The sequence below is a fragment of the Candidozyma pseudohaemuli genome (genome assembly GCF_003013735.1).
Source record: "Candidozyma pseudohaemuli strain B12108 chromosome Unknown scaffold00004, whole genome shotgun sequence".
NCBI lineage: Eukaryota > Fungi > Ascomycota > Pichiomycetes > Serinales > Metschnikowiaceae > Candidozyma > Candidozyma pseudohaemuli.
The window spans coordinates 315,379-337,313 of NW_020194438.1; the positions used below are offsets into that span (position 1 = coordinate 315,379).

At 49.0% G+C, this 21,935-nt stretch overlaps 10 protein-coding genes across 10 annotated transcripts; 3 read left to right on the plus strand and 7 right to left on the minus strand.

The window, feature by feature from the left end:
* Window positions 1–530: 530 nt before the first annotated feature.
* Window positions 531–4,504, plus strand: C7M61_002244 (DNA-dependent ATPase; the record flags this gene model as incomplete). The annotated part of the gene is made up of 2 exons (XM_024857625.1): window positions 531–3,583; window positions 3,829–4,504. The coding sequence occupies 2 exons, from the start codon at window positions 531–533 to the stop codon at window positions 4,502–4,504; spliced, it is 3,729 nt and encodes a 1,242-aa protein (XP_024714124.1).
* A 297-nt stretch (window positions 4,505–4,801) lies between these two features.
* On the minus strand, window positions 4,802–6,709 carry C7M61_002245 (uncharacterized protein; the record flags this gene model as incomplete). The annotated part of the gene is made up of 1 exon (XM_024857626.1): window positions 4,802–6,709. The coding sequence occupies one exon, from the start codon at window positions 6,707–6,709 to the stop codon at window positions 4,802–4,804; it is 1,908 nt and encodes a 635-aa protein (XP_024714125.1).
* Window positions 6,710–7,943: 1,234 nt separating this feature from the next.
* On the plus strand, window positions 7,944–8,282 carry C7M61_002246 (uncharacterized protein; the record flags this gene model as incomplete). The annotated part of the gene is made up of 1 exon (XM_024857627.1): window positions 7,944–8,282. The coding sequence occupies one exon, from the start codon at window positions 7,944–7,946 to the stop codon at window positions 8,280–8,282; it is 339 nt and encodes a 112-aa protein (XP_024714126.1).
* A 1,180-nt stretch (window positions 8,283–9,462) lies between these two features.
* On the plus strand, window positions 9,463–10,671 carry C7M61_002247 (uncharacterized protein; the record flags this gene model as incomplete). Its single annotated transcript, XM_024857628.1, has 1 exon — window positions 9,463–10,671. One exon carries the CDS (start codon window positions 9,463–9,465, stop codon window positions 10,669–10,671), a length of 1,209 nt encoding a protein of 402 aa, XP_024714127.1.
* A 299-nt stretch (window positions 10,672–10,970) lies between these two features.
* On the minus strand, window positions 10,971–11,303 carry C7M61_002248 (uncharacterized protein; the record flags this gene model as incomplete). Its single annotated transcript, XM_024857629.1, has 1 exon — window positions 10,971–11,303. The coding sequence occupies one exon, from the start codon at window positions 11,301–11,303 to the stop codon at window positions 10,971–10,973; it is 333 nt and encodes a 110-aa protein (XP_024714128.1).
* A 572-nt stretch (window positions 11,304–11,875) lies between these two features.
* MKK2 (mitogen-activated protein kinase kinase) lies at window positions 11,876–13,102 on the minus strand (the record flags this gene model as incomplete). Its single annotated transcript, XM_024857630.1, has 1 exon — window positions 11,876–13,102. One exon carries the CDS (start codon window positions 13,100–13,102, stop codon window positions 11,876–11,878), a length of 1,227 nt encoding a protein of 408 aa, XP_024714129.1.
* Window positions 13,103–13,814: 712 nt separating this feature from the next.
* Window positions 13,815–16,635, minus strand: RFC1 (replication factor C subunit 1; the record flags this gene model as incomplete). Its single annotated transcript, XM_024857631.1, has 2 exons — window positions 13,815–16,505; window positions 16,591–16,635. 2 exons carry the CDS (start codon window positions 16,633–16,635, stop codon window positions 13,815–13,817), a joined length of 2,736 nt encoding a protein of 911 aa, XP_024714130.1.
* Window positions 16,636–17,278: 643 nt separating this feature from the next.
* On the minus strand, window positions 17,279–18,535 carry C7M61_002251 (uncharacterized protein; the record flags this gene model as incomplete). The annotated part of the gene is made up of 1 exon (XM_024857632.1): window positions 17,279–18,535. One exon carries the CDS (start codon window positions 18,533–18,535, stop codon window positions 17,279–17,281), a length of 1,257 nt encoding a protein of 418 aa, XP_024714131.1.
* A 1,188-nt stretch (window positions 18,536–19,723) lies between these two features.
* C7M61_002252 (60S ribosomal protein eL33) lies at window positions 19,724–20,047 on the minus strand (the record flags this gene model as incomplete). The annotated part of the gene is made up of 1 exon (XM_024857633.1): window positions 19,724–20,047. One exon carries the CDS (start codon window positions 20,045–20,047, stop codon window positions 19,724–19,726), a length of 324 nt encoding a protein of 107 aa, XP_024714132.1.
* Window positions 20,048–20,668: 621 nt separating this feature from the next.
* Window positions 20,669–21,928, minus strand: C7M61_002253 (oxysterol-binding protein; the record flags this gene model as incomplete). The annotated part of the gene is made up of 1 exon (XM_024857634.1): window positions 20,669–21,928. One exon carries the CDS (start codon window positions 21,926–21,928, stop codon window positions 20,669–20,671), a length of 1,260 nt encoding a protein of 419 aa, XP_024714133.1.
* Between the last annotated feature and the right edge of the window lie 7 nt (window positions 21,929–21,935).

Sequence of the window (21,935 nt, forward strand, 5' to 3'; positions counted from 1 at the left end):
CGTCATTCCCTTCCGATCTCCCTCTCCAGAAACCTTTCAAAGCTGTTACTTTTTCTCGAAATCTCAAAAAACGCCGTTTCCCCGTACTACACGTCTAAATGGTACGTCCTCCATTTATACCCAACGGCTGCAAACGGCGATACCACCAATCACCACCACACAAATTTTCAAAATCCAAAAACACCTTTTTTCAACCATTTTCAGAAAGACATCTTCTCCGTTATTATCCATAAACTCTCCATCCAAAAAACATTACCTTGCAGCGTCTCCTCCACACCCTCGGTACTGAGCCCTAACGCCTTGTGAATGGGTGCAAAACGCGAGCAACCCATCCACCGAGCCGTGGCGTTTTCAGCCTTCAACTTGGAAAATACCAAATAAAAAGGCGTTTTTCGAAAAATTCAAATCAACTTTCCCCCAAATCCTCCTTCTCAGGGCACCTCGTCCACCCCGCCCCAAGTCCTCCCACCCCATTCCCTCCACCTCTTCGTGGATCAACGCGAAGTGAGAAAAACTTCACAACACCACTGATGACGGCAGAACAGACCCCCAACAAAGCGACCATTCAGGTGCCGCTGCTGCTGCCCATCAACGTGAAACTGCTGCCGGAAAAACACGAAAAACCCATGCCCTCCCACGCCACAAGGGCCCCCGATGCCCATACCCTCGAGATGAAGAATCGCTTCTACTCCCACAAGTTCTGGCCCATCCTCTCCAAGCGGTTCTACTACCTCCAGGAGATCGAGATCTTCAAGGGCATGGTCAGAGGAAAGGGCAACCTACGAGACATTTCGCTGTGGCTCGCTGCCAATATAGACTTACCGGCCCGTTTGGCCCAGCATGATAGAGAGATAGAAGAGAGGCGGAAAGCCGAGGAGGAGAAGAAGGAGATACCTGTGGAAATGGCCCACCAGTCGCCCGTTTTGGAACACAAGGGCTACGAGGAAGAGGACGCCTCGCCGGTGAAAAGAGGCACGGCAAGGCAGAAGAGACCTCAACTCACCGAGGTCAAGCCAGATATCTCCAGCACCAAGATCGAGCTTCAGAAACCCAAGGTGTCGATTTTGGAGAAGTACAGGCAGACCCAGGCGCCCGCCCAGCAGCCGCGTATCGACTACTTGTTCCAGAAATCGTTTGGTCTGGCGCCTCAGAAACGAAGAAGGCTTGTGCGGGCCGATAACGCTGAACTTTCGGCTTCTTCCGCCGAACTGACGCCTGGTCCTTCTTTGAAGCCCGGCGCCTTGACGGCTGCCTTTAGCCACAACGAAGATGTGCCCAGACTCAAGCCTTCCTTCGAGAATGGCCATGATTTGGACGAACTAGAGCAGAAGATTAGAGAAAACAGGAAAAAGAGCAAACAGGCGGTTGTGGTGGACAGCGACGCCGATCTCGAGGAGGAAGAGGACTACAGTGACGATATGTCGCAGGAGGACAACGACAGTGCCTTCAACTCTGGTCTCACCTCCATCGACGGTCAGATCTTGGAGTTTCTTAATAATGCGCCGCAGGAGGATATTATTGAAATTTGTAATATCCAGCCCAAGATCGCCGAGCTCTTGATTTCCAAAAGACCGTACCATTCGATTTACCAGATATCCGAGGACCGTTTTGACGAAGCCACGCCAGAGCCAGAAACCAAGGTCAGAAGACGTGGTGGTCAGAGAAAGGCCACGGGGCTCAAGATCGTGGAGAGCACAGAGTTCAGTCTTAAGGGCTACAAGGCCGTGGACTCGTTGATCAAAAAGTGTTCTGATTACGGAAACTTGATTTCCCGCCAAATGGACAGATGGGGTGTCAAGGTTACCGGTGAAGGTGAACTCAGCATGGTTGAGCTTTCTGGTGAAACCAAGGACGAAGAAGACGACGATGTTGGGGCCAAGGGCCGCAGCATGCCATACATCAAGCATAAGCCTACGCTTCTTGCCGAGGAAGTGGAGCTCAAGACATATCAGCAAGTCGGCATCAACTGGCTCAACTTGCTTTATCAAAATAGACTTTCGTGCATTCTCGCCGATGAGATGGGTTTGGGAAAGACCTGTCAAGTTATTGCATTCATGGCTCATTTGAAGGCCACCTCCGAGAAAGGCAGCGCCCATCTTGTGGTGGTGCCTTCATCGACATTGGAAAACTGGCTTCGTGAGTTCCACAAGTTCTGTCCATCCTTGGTTGTCCAGGCGTACTACGGATCCCAAGCTGAACGTGAAGATTTGCGTTACGAGCTTGCTGAATCCGAATACGATGTCTTGGTCACAACGTACAATTTGGCCACCGGCTCGCCGCCAGATTTCAAGTTCTTGAAGAACCACAAGTTTGATATGATTGTTTACGACGAGGGTCACATGTTGAAGAACTCCAGCAGTGAAAGATACAACAAGCTCATGAGACTCAAGGCTAACTATAGGTTGCTTCTTACGGGTACTCCGTTGCAGAATAACTTGAAGGAGCTTGTTTCTCTTTTGGCTTTCATGCTTCCCAACTTGTTTGTTGAAAAGAGGGAAGACTTGCAAGGTCTCTTCAACAAGAAAGCCAGTGTGGATGCCACTTCTGACGACTACAACCCACTTATGTCTCAGCAGGCCATCAACAAGGCGAAGACAATGATGACTCCGTTTGTTTTGAGAAGAAAGAAGGCCCAGGTGCTCAAGTACCTTCCAGGAAAGAGTCATGAGGTTGTCAAGTGTCCATTGACGCCTGTGCAAAGAGAGATTTATGACAGTTTTATTCGCCAGGGTAAGGAGGCCAGAGCCGAAAGAGAGAGAAGAAAGAAGCTCACAGGCAAAGAGGCTGATGCCGCTAGATCGAGTCCAACGGCATCTTCTTCGAATGTTATGATGTCGTTGAGAAAGGCATCCATGCATCCTCTTTTATTCAGAAGACAATACAAAGACGAGATGTTGGAGGAGATGGCTACGAAAATCATGAAGGAGCCCGAGTATGTTGCCGCTAACAAGGACTACATTGTGGAGGATATGCTGGTAATGAGCGACTACGAGCTCAATGGTCTTTGTGAAAAATTCCCCAAATCTCTTGGCTCCTACATCCTAGAAGAGGCCAAATGGTTCGAAAGTGGTAAAGTGGCTGAACTTTTGAAGATCTTGAAGCAGGTGGTTGAGAAGAAGGAGAAGGTTCTCGTTTTCTCATTGTTCACGCAGATGCTCGATATCCTCGAGAAGATCCTAAGCTTTTCCAACATCACATTTGTTAGACTCGACGGTCAGACCAGTGTTGAAACCAGACAAGACATTATCGACCGTTTCTACGAGGACGACACCATTCCTGTCTTTTTACTTTCCACCAAAGCTGGTGGTTTCGGTATCAACTTGGTCGCTGCCAACAATGTTGTCATCTTCGACCAATCGTTCAACCCTCATGACGACAAGCAAGCCGAAGACAGGGCTCATCGTGTTGGTCAGACAAGCGAAGTGCTCGTGACCAAGCTTATCTCAGAACACACTATAGATGAGAATATTTTGATGCTTGCAGAAAACAAGCTTCAACTCGATCAATCGATCAGCAGTGAAGGTAACGAAGCTAAGATTGAGGAGAAAGCAGCTTCTATGTTTGAAAAGATCCTCTTTGGCGAGTAACGGTGACTCGGACTTTGACTCGCGACCGTTTTGGCTGCAAAAAAGAAACGCACAGCGTGATTCCGAAATCCGCCGGATGCACGGGTTTTCATCCGCAAGGCTCCATCTGCCGCTCTACATACTAAGCAGCTGACAGGATTCATTTACCACTCTTCTTACAAAACACGTTTCATATGTTTTCACGAGGTCTTAGTATGCGCCTACTGGCGCTAAGGCGCCCTGCTATTAGCAGCCAGCTAAGAAGCCTTTTCATCCAGACAGCTGAAACGCCTAATGAGAATGCGTTGAAGTTTCTTCCTTCCATGAACATCCTTAAGGAGAACGAGACCAGAGAGTTTCTTAGTGGCAGAGAGGCTGCGTGCTCGCCGCTTGCAGTAAAGCTCTTTGGTGTCGACGGCATTAAGTCCATTATGTTGGGACTGAACTTCATCACGATCGAAAAACACAGCGATGACACCGACTGGAGTCTCCTCAAACCCGAGATCTTCTCCATCTTGACCGAGTCATTGTCGAACGGATTGCCCGTGGTTAACGAAACGAACGAGCTTTCAAACGACATTGGTTTTGACGAGGAAGATGACGAAGTTGTCCTGATGATTAAAGAGCTCATCTTCACGAGAATCAGACCTGCCATCCAGGATGATGGTGGCGATATTGAATTTGCTAGCTTTGAGGAGGACACGGGAGTCGTTTACTTGAAGCTCAAGGGCGCATGTAGATCGTGTGACTCGTCTTCGGTGACGCTCAAGAACGGTATTGAGAGCATGTTACAGTACTACATTGAGGAGGTTCAAGAGGTGAGACAGATTGATGCTCCGGACGAGGAGGAGGCCGCTGCTGCTGCCGAACCGGCACCAGAGTTCCAGGCCGCTTCCATCTCGCCAGCCAGAAGAGAAGAAGCTCCACCTTCATTGTAAATAGGGCAGGATTGCATAACACGGGATCGAACGATCATGGATTAATAGAGATGTTGTAATTGGAACTATTTGTAGTCGCCTGGCGTTGCCATCAAAAGTAAACTGCTTGTCAGGTTTAACGAAGCAGAAGATGATCGTTGATAATAACCGACTTATTCAAAAGCCTGACTTAGTCTGACTTGTTGAACAGATAAACACTCAAAAACCACAGTTTCTACAAATTACCTAGCGATTACTCTTTATTAATCAGATTCACGGTCCAGCCTTTTTTATCAGTACAGATAGATTGTCCACAATTCACGACTTTTTACGTTCCCCCTTCTTCCCCTGTCTCATTGAATAATTGCTGAAGTACGGGCCCGGCCCGTTCATCATGGGCAGCGGCATCTGGTAGTAAGGGTGGTACATGTAACCCATTGGGTTTGGGAACGGAGGAGCATTAGGGTTGATCTGACCCAGTTTTTGCTTGGGCGAATGTCCGTTTTCCTCCTCTTTCATGGGCTCTGGTGCTGCCATAGGCATGTAGTACGGGTAAAAATAGTACAGTTCGGGAGGCACAAACGGCAGGGCTCCAGGAGACGGAGCAGCATTAGGCATTCGTGACTCGTTCATGTAGAAACTTGGATCGTTCATGGGCACCGAGTACCGCTTTCCGTACCCGTCAGTGTAGTAATTGTAGCTCAGGTTCAGGCTGAGAGAAGACAGGGCCAGCTTGCCGGAGCCCAGCAGATTATTGTGTTTTTGGATAGCGAAGGAAGCCTGGACAACCATGCCGGGGCCGTTGCCTAGGTTTACAACCTTATTGTTTGTGAGAATGATAGCCCTGAGGGCCATTTTGAACTCCTCGTAAAAGACAAAGCCTATGCGGCCAAGCAGCTCGTCGGACTTTTTTGAGTAGAACTGGGGCTTGATGATTTTGGCGCTTTTCACGCCGTCCACACCAAACTGGTTCCAGAACAGCGCCCAGAGATCGTCGTCGTTTTCGAAAAGCACGGGCAAGTTCTTGACGTACACGTTAGTTTCCTGGTAGTTGGAGGCCTTCATGAACTTGTTGAGGAACGCATCGTCGTGGTCTTCAGCCGCCAGCGGATCACATATTTTCATCCGAAGCAGGCCCGGCTCGTTGTGCACGTACAAGGACTCAGCGCTTTCGTAAAGATGGTGGTTGTGCTTTCTCTGTGTAATGGAGACTCTAAGGCGGGGCGTATCTAGCGGTTCCGGGTACTTGTGGGGCCCGTTGATGTCGTCCTTGATGTCGTAGACGGCGTCCTCGGAGAACTTGTCAAACTCGTCGTAGGTCAAGTCCCGGAGATAGTACAAGCAGCGGAGAATGTCCTGGTTGAGGTTGCGTTCGTGAGCAAAGCTGATGAAGCCCACTTTGCGGAAAGAGAGGCTGTCCTCGGAGCCGTGGGCCAAAGGCCAGTAGACGGACTCAATGGAGCCGAAAAGGGCGAACTTGGCCATGACGAGCTCGAGCTCGTCGAGCTTGACCTTGTTGCTGAAGAAATCGCCGAGATTCTCCACCACAAGCGTATCGTAGAGAATGGCGTCTTCAGGCACGGGCACGGCGGCGTCCGGGCACATGGCCCGTTCTCTTTTGGAGACGTAGCGGTTCACGTAGAGCGGCAACGACGGGTGGAACGGGTTGGTTGCAAGCGGGAGATTAGCCACAATGTGGTCCACGTCAAGGTAGTTTTCAAACTTCAAAATGGCCGAAACCTCCAGGTCTCCCGACGCCAGGGAAAGCGAGGACGACGAGGACGCCAGCGACGGCTGGGTGATGATATTCACGTCCTCCACCAGCGCAAACCTCGACACGCCATTGAAGAAGTCATGGAGCTTTTCTTGCAGCACCGCCAGGCGGGCCAAGTTCTTCACGAACAAGGTGCCCGGATGGGACACGAATTTGGAGTAGTCGAACGAAAGTCGCCACTTTTTCTCTAGCATGTATTCGACGGCAGCGTCAGCAGCCTGCTTATTCAGAAACGACACGTCGACCTTGTTTCCCGCCACGGCCCAGCGCCAGCGGTTTTTCGAAAGCTCCAGCTTCAACGTCTTCCACGCCGCCAGACCCGTGTTTTCCCTGTCCACCACAAGCTTCACAGGAAAGTACTCTCTTGGAAGGGCTGTGGAGTCTGAAGCCAGCAGGCCCGAAGGCGGCGGGAGATGGAAAATAAGCCTGTTGAGCGAGTCCACCAAGTCCATTGCAGAAAGCAAAAAAAAAAAAGAGAGTTACACGAAGAAGCAGTGCCCTAAGGTAGGGCCTCGAGGAGAAGCCTTACACAATGGATGAGGTCTGGCGCATACCCCAGAGCGAGAATCACAAGCACGAGGGGTCGGTCGCACCTGGAGGCTAACTTGCACCTAGGGCAGCGAAAACAATATTTGGCTCCGAGCTACCAAGACAAAGCACGCCAGGCGCCCCCACGGTGGAGGCGGGTTTTGTATGGGAGGGTTGGGAGGGGGCGGTTTTGGCGGTGGATTTTTGTCGTTCTGAAAAAATAGAGGTGGAAGGCTGTTTTTGATGGATGCTGGTGGTTCGGATTGGCTGCGATCGGCGGCGATGGGCCACCGTTTTGCAGCCGCCCAGTGCTCCAGATGCGTATGCTGCCGGGGCTAAAGCGAGGATTTGACGTCGTGGGGATGAGGGGGGCCAGCCAAAAGAGGTCTTCTGGGGCTTAATTTTTTATTTTGAAAACACCGTTTTGTTCGGATTTTCGTGGAGATGACGAATCCGCCATTTGTTTAGGGGGATTCACGCAATTGGCCGTTTTTGATGGGCCCTTGGCTGCAAAATGGCCCGTTCTGGGGTAGCCTGGACCTCGGTACAGGCCTCCGCACCGCCAGATTGGCGCGCCAGATTGGCGCCAGCCAGAGCCAGGACCCTCCGAATCTGGGGAACCCGGGGGTGATAAAAGACGGCAAAATGGCGGACTTTTTTTGAATTTCGATTTTTTTCAATATTCTTTGGATTTTGTCGTTGAGGCGGTTTCGTCGTTCGCCGGCCCCCACGCCGCCGCTGGCGCTTTTCTTGTCCTTTGTTTGCCTCGCTGCTTCATTGTTGGTGGAGGTGAGCAAGGCCCATTGGCTGGATGGTCATTTCGCCGTTGGAGGTGAGTGATGGAGGGAAGGCTAGTCGTGGAGGCAATTTTGGACTTTTAGTTCGTTTTTCATTTTCTCGTCTTTGCTTGACTCGAGCCAATTGATTGCCCATTGATAGTAGCACTCTCCAGTCTCAATCTCAACGCCATCTCCACAAACCATCCACATCCACCAACGACCCAAACCCTAAATTCTCTCAATCCACTCAATTCTAAAAACTCGTCAAACATCTTCTTTTCTGCTGCCACCTGCCCACCATTTTTTCACTCTCCATCACTACGACCTCCCCCTCGCCTGCACATCTCAACATCAACCATCACCAACTCCCAACTACTCCATGATCTCCGAGGAAGTGCCCCTCTCGTGCGGCGAATACACAGTCAGCATGATCCGTGGCGAGGCGCCCAAAAAGCCCAATATCGTCTACGTCACCGAACAGGCGCCCACTTCCATAGGCTGCTACGTTTACGCTGTTCCTGGAAGAAACGACGATGTCCATACTGCCGTGTTGCAGGCCTGTGCCGATACGCTAGTGCACGACTTGGCTCATCGGCTCGGGCGTGTTCTTGTGAAAAAGAGCGGCTGTCCTAGTTTTGTGTGTGTCAGTGGAGCCGTCAGTGAGATGGACCAGATGGAGTTGATGGGCCGTGTTGTCGCCATGGCGAAGGCGGCGTAGGGAAAAAGGTTTTGAAAGTGGTGGATTTGGAGTGATTGAATGGATATCTAAGGTGTGGGGTGTCATTCCAACCCCCTTGGCTCTCCTTCGTTGAAATCAAGTGTGGACTACTGTGTGTTATGAAGGGAAGCAAACGGCGTGAGCAGGACGGTTTTATTGCAAATGAAAAGGATTGCCAATCTTTATCAAAGGGCTATTGAAGCTGTTTTCAAATGAACGGGAATAATGGTGGGATGCGTATATGGCAAGATGTCTCCATGGCTGTTCACATCTAGGGTAAGCTACCAGTGGTCTACAACTACGCGTTTCTATTAGGACTCTTAGTTTTCTGAAATGCGTAAAGGAAAATCCTTTGGTTCACCAAAATCCGAATCAGAGTTTTAAAACTTATTCAACGTCAACTTTGCACCGTATTCTGGCCTCGTTTGATCCTCATCCATATAACCCATTACCTGGTGAGGCTCCCCGCACCTCACTATCAACACTCAGTGTCACCGTTTGTCCATCACGTCAACCGTTACGCATGCACTCAAACTCGACGAAGCTCCAGTGTGCCCTAAACCAGAAGACCCCTCAGTCTATCCATTGTGTGCTGAGGAGCCCCTGGCTTTCACATGCGGAGATCAACAATCGCAACCGACTAGTCCTATTGTCCCCCCTCACTTAGTAGGACAACAAGCACACGAAGCCGGTTTGGGGGCAGACTAAGTGAGGAGAGCTTTTGCGCTTTAGGCAACCTTCTGTGATTGTCGGACTGGATGAAGAGGTCTAGTTTTACGATGTAGCTTTGGTGTGGTGGATGGGGTGCGCTATTTAACTCCGGATCCTCGGTTGCGCGTAATAAACGGTTAGATAGATGTAAGCGAATTCGCCTGTAGTCGTTTGGAGAGTATGAATTTGGAAGGGTACCTAAAATCTGGGGTCTTCCTATTCTGTTAGATAATGGGTGCAAAAATGTCGTCGCACCGTCGACTGTCCACACCACTACCTTCAGAACCATCCGATTTTCCGTTTCAGCTAAGATCTAGTGATAGTCAGACTCAATAAAAAAACTAGAAGCATCAAATCCTCGAATTCGTCAGTTAATTGAAATCCACCGTTTGGCTATCCCTGACGCCTTGCGACATTGTCGCGTGCATAGGCGCATCTCAAAAAGATAGATCCATCTCAGCTCATCACCATGGATAATCTGGCCAAAGTAACAAAGCCAAAGGCCCAGCCTTCTAGAAAAGGCAAAAGAGCATGGAGAAGAAACATTGATGTCGAAGACATTAATGAATCCTTGGATGCCAAAAGAGACAGGGAGATTTTGCATGGTGAAGACGATCGAGATGAGTTCGTTATCGATACCAAGGGATCGACTTCCAAGGGCCCCACGGCCAAGAAACTCAAGATGACTGAGATCTTGACCAACAAATCCAAGGTGGAGCCTATTAGATCCCGTTCTGTGAAGAAGAGGGTCAGTGGTAGCAAAGTCAAGGAGTTGATGGCCTTGGGAGGAAGACTGATCACTGATGAGAAGCACCAAAAAAGACTTGAGAAGGAAGGTCTCGTCAAGGGCGCCAACGTTGACGTTTGGGGTGAAGATGACGAGGTTGCGTTGCCTGACGAGTTGAAGAAGTCTGCATATCTCTCCATTACCAAACCTTCCAAGGTTCCTAAAACAGCACAGCAGGGTCCTATTGCTCTCACGCTACACAAGTCCAAGGGGTCAGTGGAGAACGATGTTGATGCAGGCAAGTCGTACAACCCTTCGCTTGAGCTGTGGCAGGCGTTGATCGACAAGGAGTTCGATGCCGAAAGCAGTATGGAAATGCAACGCCAGGCTATGGCCGAGCACGAGAAGAGAATCCAGTTTCTTATTGAGAACATGAAGGAGGATGTTCTCGAGTCTGAAGACGAAGAGACCAAGCCTCAAGAGGAGGAGGAGGATGTTCCTGAGGAGGAGAAGTACAAGCTCTCTCTTAATGCCCCAGCCAAGTGGAAGAAGAAGACCAAGACCCAGAGAAACAAGATGGAGCGTAATGCCAAGATGCGTGAGCTTGAGACTAAGCTCCACGATCTTAGGGTTAGAATGAAGGAGCTCCAGCGTTTGGAGGATATCGAGAAGGAAGTGGAGACCAAGCAGGAGGCTTCCAAGAACAAGGCGCCCAAGCAGAAGAAGCACAGACGTCACGGAAGAAACGAGGTGATTTTCAAGCCTCTTGAGGTGAAGCTTTCCGATGAGTTGAGCGGAAACTTGAAGAACGTCAAGCCTGAGGGTAACCCATTCTACGACCAGATGCATAGACTCCAAGCCAGCGGCAAGATCGAGGCTTTGGGTCTCAGAAGAAAGAGACGTTATGCTCCCAAGATTGTTGAGAAGCACAGTTACAGGCATTACAAGTGAGGGTGCTTATCTGTTTAGCATTAAAGCGTCATTGTTTGCATTGGAAAGGAACGTTTCGGTTTGGCTGGGTAGTAAGGGGATTATCAGTGTATGGCCAATAATTCAGTGTCTTTTGTTGCTACATTTTTGGTGCCTTGTTAAAAGGTTTTGATGGTCCACCCGAGCTAGCCTCAACTCAACCATTCTACATACTTCAGCTTACGCTGCAGCCTACGCCGGCGACCGCCGACTTGCCCAGCCGTGTACACTAGAATAGACTACAATTCACAAGTCCCGTATAGATGTATATTATGCGATGTTTAACTGAAGTCCCAGGCACCAGAGACGTAACCTCTGTACATTCTCTCTCTGAAAGTGAAGAACTGGTCCTTGTATGGGGTCCAGTAGGTCTGCTCAATGATGTGGGAAGTCTTGAAGTGTTCCGGAGCAACAGCATCACTGGTCTGGCCTCGCTTTGTGCCCGTTAAAAGAAAGTCTCTGGACATCATTTTCTCGTCCCAGGCATCCAAGTCCCAACGGTCGTTTTTCCAACCGTTGTCCCAGTATCTAATAAAACCGACACCGTGGCCGGCCAAGCCAAAGAACGCCGTCATGATGGCGTATGGCAACAAGCCTTCAAAAGGAACTGGCATGTTTCTAAGTGATAGGTTCAGTTGGTTCTGGTAATGAGGAAAGTTCCTGTGGTGATTGGCTGCGAGGTCGTGTGGCGCACAGAAACGGTTGCAAATGGCGGATGATATGGAAGATGGAATGGAGATATATGTTGTAGATTTTGATATTTTTGATTTTGAAACAGAAGTTAGGAATTATGAGTTGAATGAATGGTGTTCAGCAGTTTGATAAAGTTAGGTTCATGTTGACAGGTATGGTAGACATAGGTGCACCTAGGCAATAACAAGAACCCATAATGAAAATCAACTTTCTCTTTTTTTAAAGAAGCCAATAACTACAATGTTGCTAACTTGCTCTTTTCTTCATTCAAGAATTTCCATTCAAGAATCTAAAGATTGATGCTAGCAACGATGCATTACAAGTACCCATGCCATACCACCATAAAGTATGTGCTCGACAACTACGGCTACATTATAATCCTATCCCAGGATAGCCTACACTTCCTTTTCATCGCTTGCCAAGAGAACCCTGTTTTCGTATAAACGTTCCTCGTCATTACTCGTGTATGCCCTGCCGGAGCGGCACCATGTCATTAATCCAATTCATCCCCCCAAAGACGCTTCACAAACCTGTCCATGTTCACCTTGATCTGCAGCTGCCCCACCACCCATGGATGCTTGAGCATCTGCAGAGGCGATGGTCGCTGCTCGGGGTCTTTCCGGAGACAGTAGTCTATAAAGTTCTTGAAGGAGTCCGACCAGAATATCTCCTCCTCCACAACATCCTCTAAATGCGGTTCGTACTCCAATATCAACGAAAGGAGCTCGATGGGTCCAAGAGATGACTCGCTCTCGATATGGTAAGGAAAGCGACCCAGCGCTACTTCCAAGAGGGTGAGTCCAAGCGACCAGACGTCGCATGAGACCGTGTATGGCTTGCCCATGATTCTTTCTGGGGCCATGTAGTATTGTGTTCCCACAAAAGTGTTTGCGAGGGAGTTGACCACCTCGCCAGACACGCCGAAATCACAGATCTTCACGTTGCCATGCTTGTCGAGGAGGATATTCAGCGGCTTGATGTCACGGTGGATGATGCGCTGCTTGTGTAAATAATTAAGGCCGCTGAGCACAGATTCGGCGATTTTTCCCAAAACTTTCTCGTTGATCCGGTTCAGCAGATCTATCTCGATGACTCGGCGGTAGATGGCGTCCAACGACCGACCGCCCATATACTCCATGGCAATGCCAATCATCAGCTGCTCCTCTACCATGAAAGTGCCGTAGTATTTGACGATGTTGGGCGACGAACACAGTCTGTTGTACTGGAGCTCACGGATGATCTGTTTCTGCACATCCGGATTCGGATCGGCATTGATGAGTTTAAGGGCAAAAAGCGGGCTCCCACCTCGAAGCAGGCATTTGGAGACGCTTCCACCGTTACCCTCGCCAAGTTTGGCGAGTTCTGTGATCTGCTGCGTGTTGGCCAATCGGTTCCAGTCCTCTGGCGTGAGATCGTCTATGTTTTTTGACTTCGGCCTCTGGAGGCCATGCGGTTGTTGGTTCTGAGGAATACGCTGTTGATTTGTGTGGTTCTTGACAGCCTCGCTGATCCGAGCTGTCAGGTTGACGTTGGTGGTGATGCTCGATGGCAAGCCGTGGTGATCTGGTGAGTCACTCAGAGGGCTGAAGGAGTGGGAGCCGTCGATCTTGGAAAAATCGATTGGTGGCGGCTTTCGACGAGGCCCCAGCTTCTTGGTCGGTATATTCGGCAACGGAGCCTCACCGTGCTGGTGGCCCTGGGGTAACTCCTTGGGGTTCATAGAAACCGGGGAAGGTATCAGAAGCAGCGGCGGCTGTTTGCCATTGCTACTACTGGGAGGTATGTTAAATAAAGGGCTCCTGTTCGACATGCTGAAGAGGACTCAGCGGTGGAAGAACTGAGGAATGTGTCAGGCTCACCAGAATTCTTTACTTGGCCCAAGTAAAATTTCGCGTTCTTCCCCTGTCCTGCACCACTCAGGTCTGGAGGGACTAAGGCAACGACACATACGGAGTTAGCAGCAGGGGTGCAGTGGCTAGAAAGTACTCCATTTGAGGCAATTCGGCAACCCTTTCAATTTTCTGAAAAAATCCACGTTTTCCAGTCCAGCCGAGGCTATCTTCTGCGTGCTCGCATGATTGGCAGGGATGCATCGGAGGTATGTTATGCCAGGCTGCCTGATTCAAACGCCCACAGCAAATCGCCTTGACAGAAGGTCATCCGGCCCATTGACAAATTTTTTTGTTTGCGTGAGGCTAGCATTCTTGGTAAATGGCGTCAAGCGTAGCAATCGAAATAACAATGGAGCCTCGCTGACAGGTCTGGGCGCAATGCGGCTTCGAGGCTGTACTAGCACATCGCCAGATTAGATACTCACCAGCCGGCAACGGGATAGCAACAGCAGACCAACCCTGGATTCATAAAGCCGATAACCACAGTATTCAAGAAAAAATGATATAAAAAAACAACGCGGACTGGGAAAGCACCTCCTCTTATTTCTTCTTCTGCTTTTTGGCGCCTTTGGCTGCCTGCGGCTTAGCCCGCTTTCTCGGCTTCACCTCCTTGATAAGCTTGTCTTTCTTGTCGATGCCCTCGCTTTCCACAACCTCCTCTTCGTCTTCCTTCATAGTATCGTCCTCGACCACATCCTCAAAGTCAGCCTTCTGTTTACGAGGTTGGCCCTTTGTCAGGTCACCTGTCTTGTAGATGGCCACAGGATGCTGCGCAGCATTGTACTTTCTGGTAAAGGCTGACTTGACCTTTGTTGGCAAAGCGGCTACTTCCTTGGCTGCCTTGGTCTTGAGACCGAAATCGAAAACACTGTCGAAGTCGCTCCTGGACATGTAGTAGTAGTCCATCGTCTCCATCACCTCGCTGATGCCTTCTTCGCTATGTTCCACCAAGGGCTTAGAAAGACGCTCTTCAAAAGCTGGCAAGTAGTCAAGACGAAGCTCGTCCTTGCTTGTGGATGTACGTAAACGGGTGTGGTAGTGCAACTCTTGGAGAAGACGCTGGGCCTTCATGGTGGAAGAGTTTTTGCCCAACCAGCCAGCGAACTGAGCCAGACCAACGAAGGACCCTCTTACTTTGTCAGCAGGCATAACGGAAGACATGACTGCGTGGAATGGAAGTAAACTCCACTGCTGTTCACTTGAGCGGATCAAACTGTTGATGCGGTCTGACTCACTAATGCTGTCTGCAGCTTCAGCGACACGTTCCAAACGCTCTTTTGGAGATACCGGAGGGTTGGCGTTGAGGTAGTTCTCCTGGATCATCAATGGAGTGAAGTCAATGTCGTTGAAATACAAATCAATTTTATCGTTGAGCGACTTGCGTTGACCACCGCCAAGAAGCTCCATGGTGATAGCAAATGGTTTGAGAGCTGTGTGTTTCTTCCAACTGTTTGCGATCTCTTGAGAGTTTCCACGGTTAATCTGCTTCTGCGTCTTAGAGACAGTAGACAACAAATTGATCATTTGACGAATATCGTTACCGGTGGCCTGTACCAATTGTCCAATCACACTGGGCTCCAATTTGACACCCTCTCTCAAGGCAATTGTCATCAACCTAGATCTGACCTCAGTTTCGCTAGGTCTGACGAAATTCAAGCTGAAAGCCGTGCTGTCGAATGTTCTCATTTTCGGAAGTGTCTTGTCGTTGCAAATCAATATGATCGGCATCTTGGTGATACGACAGAAGGCCGATAAAGCACCAGCACCACCGTGGTCTCCACTGGACATACCATCAACCTCGTCCATGATAAGACAGAACTTCTTCTCGTTCTTGCTGTGCACATCGGCGTCTCTGCCTTTGAAGAAACCCACGACAGATGTGTTGGAAAGAACGTTTTTTATTGTCTGATTAAGCATAGACTTGGATCTGACGTCAGAAGCGTTCTTCTCGAGAATGTCGTAACCGAGCTCTTTAGCAACGAGAGATGCAGCCGTAGTCTTTCCGATACCTGGTGGGCCCGAGATGAGGACAGCTCTAAGGTTGCCGCCCTCGTTCTTGGGCTTCTTGAAATCCGTCTTGAAGTTGTCGTGCCAGTTTTCCAACCACGTCTTGAGTTTAGCCACTTTACCCTTGTTGCCGCAAATTTGACCGAGATTGGTTGGTGCATATTTGACAGTCCACAACTTCTCGTTGTTGGGGATCTCTCTCTTTGGTGATGGAGGACGTCTGCCCTCTTTCTTTGCCTGCTTGGCTTGTTCAGCGGCACGAGCTTTTCTGCGCTCTTCTTCGGCCTTTTCTTTCCTCTCGGCTTCTCTGGCCTCCTCTGCGAGCTTTTCTTCCTCTTGCTCTCTCTTGAGCTTAGCAGCCTGGGCTTCTTTGCCACTGCCACCTTCTGGAGGCATTTTGCTCAAAAGCTCTATGAAGCCTTTTTCTGTGATGGCCTTGATGCCGAAGTCCTTGATCTTCTTGACCTTCGAGGGACCTGCTTCCTCGCCAATAACCACAAGACTGGTCTTTTTCAGGATACTCTTGGTGACACGGCCACCGTACTCTTTCGCCACAGACTCGGCTGCGTCTCTATCAAGATTAGGCAAGACACCGGTAAAGACGATGGTCAAACCACCCAAACAGTTAGGTGCTGCTTCTGGAAGCTGGACGTTGCCGCTAGGTGCAGCCACGTTCTGCTGCTTGCTCTTCAATTGGAAGTAGTTCATCTTTTCTCCAGAGTCACCGCTTTCAGGCAATGGTGCATCTTCAATCAGGGCCAAGATCTTAGCGGTATCTATATCGGAATCTTCAGAAGCCTCTGTTTTGGCCTTTGGTTTGGCAGCAGCTTTCTTGGGAGCCTCTCTCTTCTTTACAGGTTTAGGCTCAGGCTCGATCTCCTGGATGCTAAGGTCATTATCCTCCTCTTCGGCTTCCTCTTCCTCCTTCATGTCGTCAAAGTCGCCGCCGTCAAAATCGTCATCTTCCTCCTCATCTCCGTCAGGTTTGAAATCGTCCTCGGAGTCGGAGGCGTCTGAATCAAGGTTTACGTATGTCGGTTTGGCCTTTTTCCTAGGAGTGGCCTTTTTGGGAGATGCCTTTGGAGTTTCCTTCTTCTTTGGCGAAGCTTTGGGTGTTTCCTGTTTCACCTTCTTTGGAGACGCCTTAGGGCTCTTTTTCTCCTCAAAGAACTTGCTCTTCCCCTCGTCCTCTGTCTTGCTTCTCTTCTGTGCCTCGTCAGGGGACTGGCTTTTTGGAGCCGGTCTTTTTTTCGGAGCCTGGTTGTTAGTATAGCTTCAAAATACACAGAATCAGCTGCAATTGACATACGCCTGGCTTCTTGTCACCTCCGAAGAACTGACGAATGTCCACCATGTTCTGGAAAGTAGTACGCGCTTGATATCTTTTCGCGCACCTGAAGACATCAAGAGGTTGATACGAGGAGGGTGGTGATTTGGGGAATTTTCTTAAGGTGAATATGTTTTTCTTTCGGTTTTTTGCTTTTTGGGTATTTTCGAAGTATTCTTCATATTCATTTCAATTCAATTGCTGGTTTCTGCTATTAGGCACATATGGTACCCTGAGATGCACCATGGAAGTATGATGATGGCCAGGACATTGCATTCTATTCTTTCAAACATTCGATCTACTGTCGTATTTCCTCTACTATAGTAATAGTTCTTTTGAAAACGTGGTTTCGTTTTGGTGACAATTCATCTCGGTAGCTGGCCTTATGGTTCAATTGCTGAACTGGTCATTCTGGCACCTTACATCTCGAACCATTCCATATTTGTGAAGTTTTACGCTTCAATTGGAGAATCCTCGATAAACCCTTACAAAATCTATTGAAATTCCAACAAGCACCTATTTATTTTGTGGTTTTTCAATTCTAATATTTCCAATCTTTGAGCTTCCCATGTAATTTACAGAATTTTGCAACCATTTTGCCAATTATGCGAATCACTCAAAAACACAATATACCACTACAACCTCCCCAATTGCTTCCGCTATGCATTACTTATTTACCCGAGTTCCCCTTGGTCGATTCCTTCTCCAAGAAATCCGTCCATAGGGACACAAAGTTCCTCGTCCTGCTCTCTCCTTCCTTGTTCTTGTGAGAGCCGCTGGAAAGCCCAGCTTGCACCTTACGGTGCTCGTCCCATTCTAGAAGAACACTGATAAGCTGCAATGCCTCAAACTTCTTGGCGTCGCCTCGTGGGATCTGAAGGAAATTGAGAATCACGTTGGAGATGAGCTCTCTGTCTATAGTGTTGTCGTCGTTGTTCAGCTGCTGCTTAAGCATGCCAAGCGACTTGGTGAGGTGCTCGTTGAGAATGATCGCCTCATGCCTGAGTTTGCCGATGATGATTGATTTGCTGTGGATCTCTTCTTTGAGGGTCAGCACCTCCGACGCCTCGGTGGTGGCCAGTTGTAACTCTTTCTTCGTCTGGTCTAGCTGCTCCTGTAGCTTTTCATTTGCAGCCTTTTCCGTGTCTGTTGCGTTCTTATGCTTTTCAACTTCCTTCTTGAGCTCTGTCACTTCCGCTCGGAGGGCCTCCTCCGTCTTCTCATTATCGGCCTTCAATTCCTCCACTCTCTTGTCGTTTTTTTGAATGTCCTCCTCCTTGTCAGCGAGCTTTGTTTTCAACTCGTCGATGATCGAACGGAGGTTTCTGTTCTCCATATCGAGCTCTTCCTTGGCCAACTTGAGCTCGGAATACTCCGATTTCTGCCCAGACGCCGACTTTTGCGCCAGCCTGAGCTCCATTTCTAGACGGTACTTCTCGTCCTGGAGCTCCTGGTCCTTGGCCTGTAGCTCTCTTCGTAAATCGCTATCCTGAGTACTGAGCCTATCACACTCTCCATTAAGGTTCGAGAGCTCTTCTTTCAAGGTCTTCAAGGACTCTTCAAGCTTCTTGTTCTCTGTTTCAAGCTGCTCCTTGGCTTCATCCCACTTAGTGCTCTGCTCCTTGAGCTCATCAAGCTCTCCCTGTACAGCCTTGTAGTTCTGAAACATCGTTTTCATTCCAGAAAGCTTGCCAATGATGCCCTCTAGCTGGTGCTTGGCATCGTCTCTTTCCTTTTGTGTTTGCTCCAATTGAGCTTTTAGGTCTTCAGCCAGTAGACTGGTTCCGTTTGTGCTGGCTCCATTGGATTCCACGTCTGAGGTAGCCATGGATTCTGAATTTTCTAGAGGTGCTTCTGAAGCTAGCAATTCGGCCCCAGCCTCGGCCTCTGCCGCACGAATGCTTTCCTCGGTCTGTATATCTGCCATTAACAAGAACTGGTTTGGTGAGACTGAATACGTGGATAGCTTGGCTGGTGTAGAGGTCACGTGTGGTTTGACCAAGTGGACTGGATCGGGGAGGATTTGGGGGATTTTTGGAGGAGATAGGTGGTTGATGCTTTAGTTGTGACGAATTGGTTTTGAGATGTTGGATTCCGTGGGTAGTGAGATGGTGGGTTGGGTTGTTCTGGATGGCTCATGGTAGTTACTGTAGATGAGCACCAGCGGTCAATTCTGTGATTTCATAAAATACTATTATTAAAGTATTATGAAAGGTATTTAATTAATCTCTTGGAAAAAAAAACTGGGCTTTATTAAAGTTGGTACGGTGTTTGTGGTTTTGGTGGTGTGCCATTATTGGTGACTGTGGTACTACTCGATATTTCGCAGCCACCGTAACCAGTGGACCCCTACCGATTAAGAGAACCGCAATGAAGTAACAGAAAGCTAGAGGTATAGTAGACACCTTTCTGTTGATTAAAAGACGATTTGGTTTCGGGTAGTATAAATACCTCGGGATTGCAATCGAACGGTTACGGAGTTGATAACCATTCCGCTTACAGTAGCTCCATAGAGAATACTGAGAACCCAAAGAGAAGGGATATAAATAACACATTCAAATTTCTTCATATTCCGAGATTGGCTCAAAAACAATCTCATACCGAAAATAAGCTCACTACAAAGGTGAAAGACCCTAGTAAGCTGGGTCTCACTTACCTACTACAGAGCGCAATGGGCACACGATCTAGAGGCATCACGACGAAACATCCCAATTTCGACGAAAAAGAAAAAATCTCAAACTTTCCCCAAATCGTCAAAACCACACCCTTTTCACACTAACGATGTCCCCAAATCATATTCTCGACCACACTCTGAGTCACCGGCTCTATATGAAGAGCACTATCTCGAGACTCAGTCATGTGCCCGAGACCACGTCTGGAGATTCATGCCAATGTCAATACTGAATGATTGGTGCTTTCCATCACCATATTGGCTTATATTCCACCACTGTTCTTTCCTCTTAGACACTGACTCTATGGTCCTTCTACGCAACCCGGGACGATGCCTCGGGGTCCAACCTCCAACGAGGCTACACTGGATTCCTCTTTTCTTTATTATGGATTTATACACGCCCGAGGGCTAGTTTGCAGTTCGTTCCACGTTCCTCAACTCTCCTTAGATGTTGGATGGGTACAACATGATTCTCACCGAGGCACCGAAGGTCTTGGGAGGCAAGTTTCTCTTGAAGTTGGCTCTGACAACACCGTTGTTACCGTGGGTTCTGGTGACCTTACCCCAGATGACTCTGATCTTGGAACCTCTGATTTCCTTCTGGGCTCTGTAGACGTAGGCAATTCTCTTACCCAAGTAGAATCTGGCGTCCTGAGTGGAGCCGACACCCTCGATCTGGATCAACGACGTGCCTGGGTGGTTCACGTTCTTGGAACGCTGGTAGGACAAGTGCTTACCCTTAACGTACAATCTGTGAGATTCAGCCATGGTGTTATACGGTGGTTGAGGTTGGTAGAAAGAAATCTTCAAAAACTTTTTCGCCTGGTAGAAAAATTCTCGCGGTACTGCAGGGGACTCACTCTCATAGTAATCTACGCTCTCACTTCCCCATATAATCTTCCAAAGCTGGGACCTGCATAAGCCCTCCCTTCCATCACCTCTCCAGTGAGCGCCAGTCATGTGAGAGGGTTCAGCCCTATTGATGGGCACGTGATACACCATCGATAGCCAGGAACACGCCGTAGGCGTCGTGGACGACGAATAAACATACTAGATTATCAAAATCGAGCAGTTAGCTTCCTCAAAAAATCAAGATTATTCTCAATAGGCTTCAATGTTGCCCTGTTTGCTGTAGTTGTCACACCTACAGCCTCGCAGTATCGAACGCACTATAGATCCTGATTACTGATAAGAGATAATGGACAATTTCAGAGCTGATAAATGATATAAGATAAACATTTGTCGCCTTGTTAATTGTTGCTTTGTAGATACAGTAACATATCAACTAGTACCTCCTTCAGCTCCTACATCAACTTGCAGCCAACCCACGCCACAAGCACATTTCATCGGAACTCGTATTCGTATATATTAAGCCGGACGTCGGCATCTCTAGATTCGTATCTCTTTATCCTTCTTCCACTTGTCCAAATTAACACGCCAGTGCTTGGCCTCGCCATTCTCCTTCTTGGACCCCCGGAGCGTGCCCGATGGCACATTGTCCACCGAGAGATTGGCAACATTACCAAGACTCAACAACGGATCGTCTCCAGCGGCACCGTCCTTGAGGTCCTTGCAGTCGAACCAGCGGGTCTCCCATTTGATGCCAGACTCGGCCTCCTTCTTTCTCAACTCTCGTTGCTCGTTTTCGATAAGCGACTTCTCCTGCTGAATCAAGTCGTAGTCACTCTTACGAATGGCGTCGGCCACCTTTTGCCATGCCTTTCTCAGCTCCAAGTCATGCTGCTCCTCTAGAGGCTTGACAGTCAACTGCTCTGGCTTCTTGGCCAAGGCATCGTAGAACAACTCGCCCTTGCTTGAAGGCTTCTCGCTGCCCTTGGCAATGTATGACTTACCGGACCACTGGCCGCTGATGGTGACTAAAGCATTCTCCTTGTCGGAGCTGGCAAGTCTGTCTGCGTAGATGCGGGCCTTGTAGGTGTTCTTCTTACCGCTGAAGTAACCACGGCCAGAGTAGTCAATGACGGCAATGTAGCCGTTGGAACTTTGAATGTACGAGGTGCCTTCCAATTCAACGAATGGAGCAGCGGTGATGAGACCTTCGATGTGCAATGGTGGCAAAGTGATTAAGTATGTCTCGTTGAGGTCCTTGTATTCCAAGATGGCGTGGCCATACTGCTTGACGCTAATTGAGGCGGTGCTGATGGTGGCACGAATGCCGTTGTAGCCCTGCAATAGAATATTGTTCTTCTCGTTGTTGATAGCGTATCCCGTGACAGGAGGGTGGTGTGACACCTGCTCCGACAAAAGCACTGTATCGCCGAACTTCTGTTCTGCCAGCTCATCCTTCCATGACCCCACAAAAACCTCACCCAAGAATGGGTTCAAGGGCTTCTTCTCGGTGCCCATGCTCTCGTTTCTGGAGCAATACTGCGAACGCAAGGTCGAGATAAACCATTTGGTAACGGCAATCATTCTCTTGACGGCCATTGCCTTCTCTGCCTCTTTGGAAGCGTCATCTCTGATGAAATTGGGCTCCAACAAGAGGTCAGGGTGCTCACCCCAGTACTGGGAGTATTCAACCAAGGATGTGGGCGATAAGATGAAAGGAGGCGCTGTCAACGAAGACAAATCGCCGTTGAAAGATGTGATGGACTTGAGAAATGAGGTCCACAGGGCCGTCAGTGCCATGGTGTGT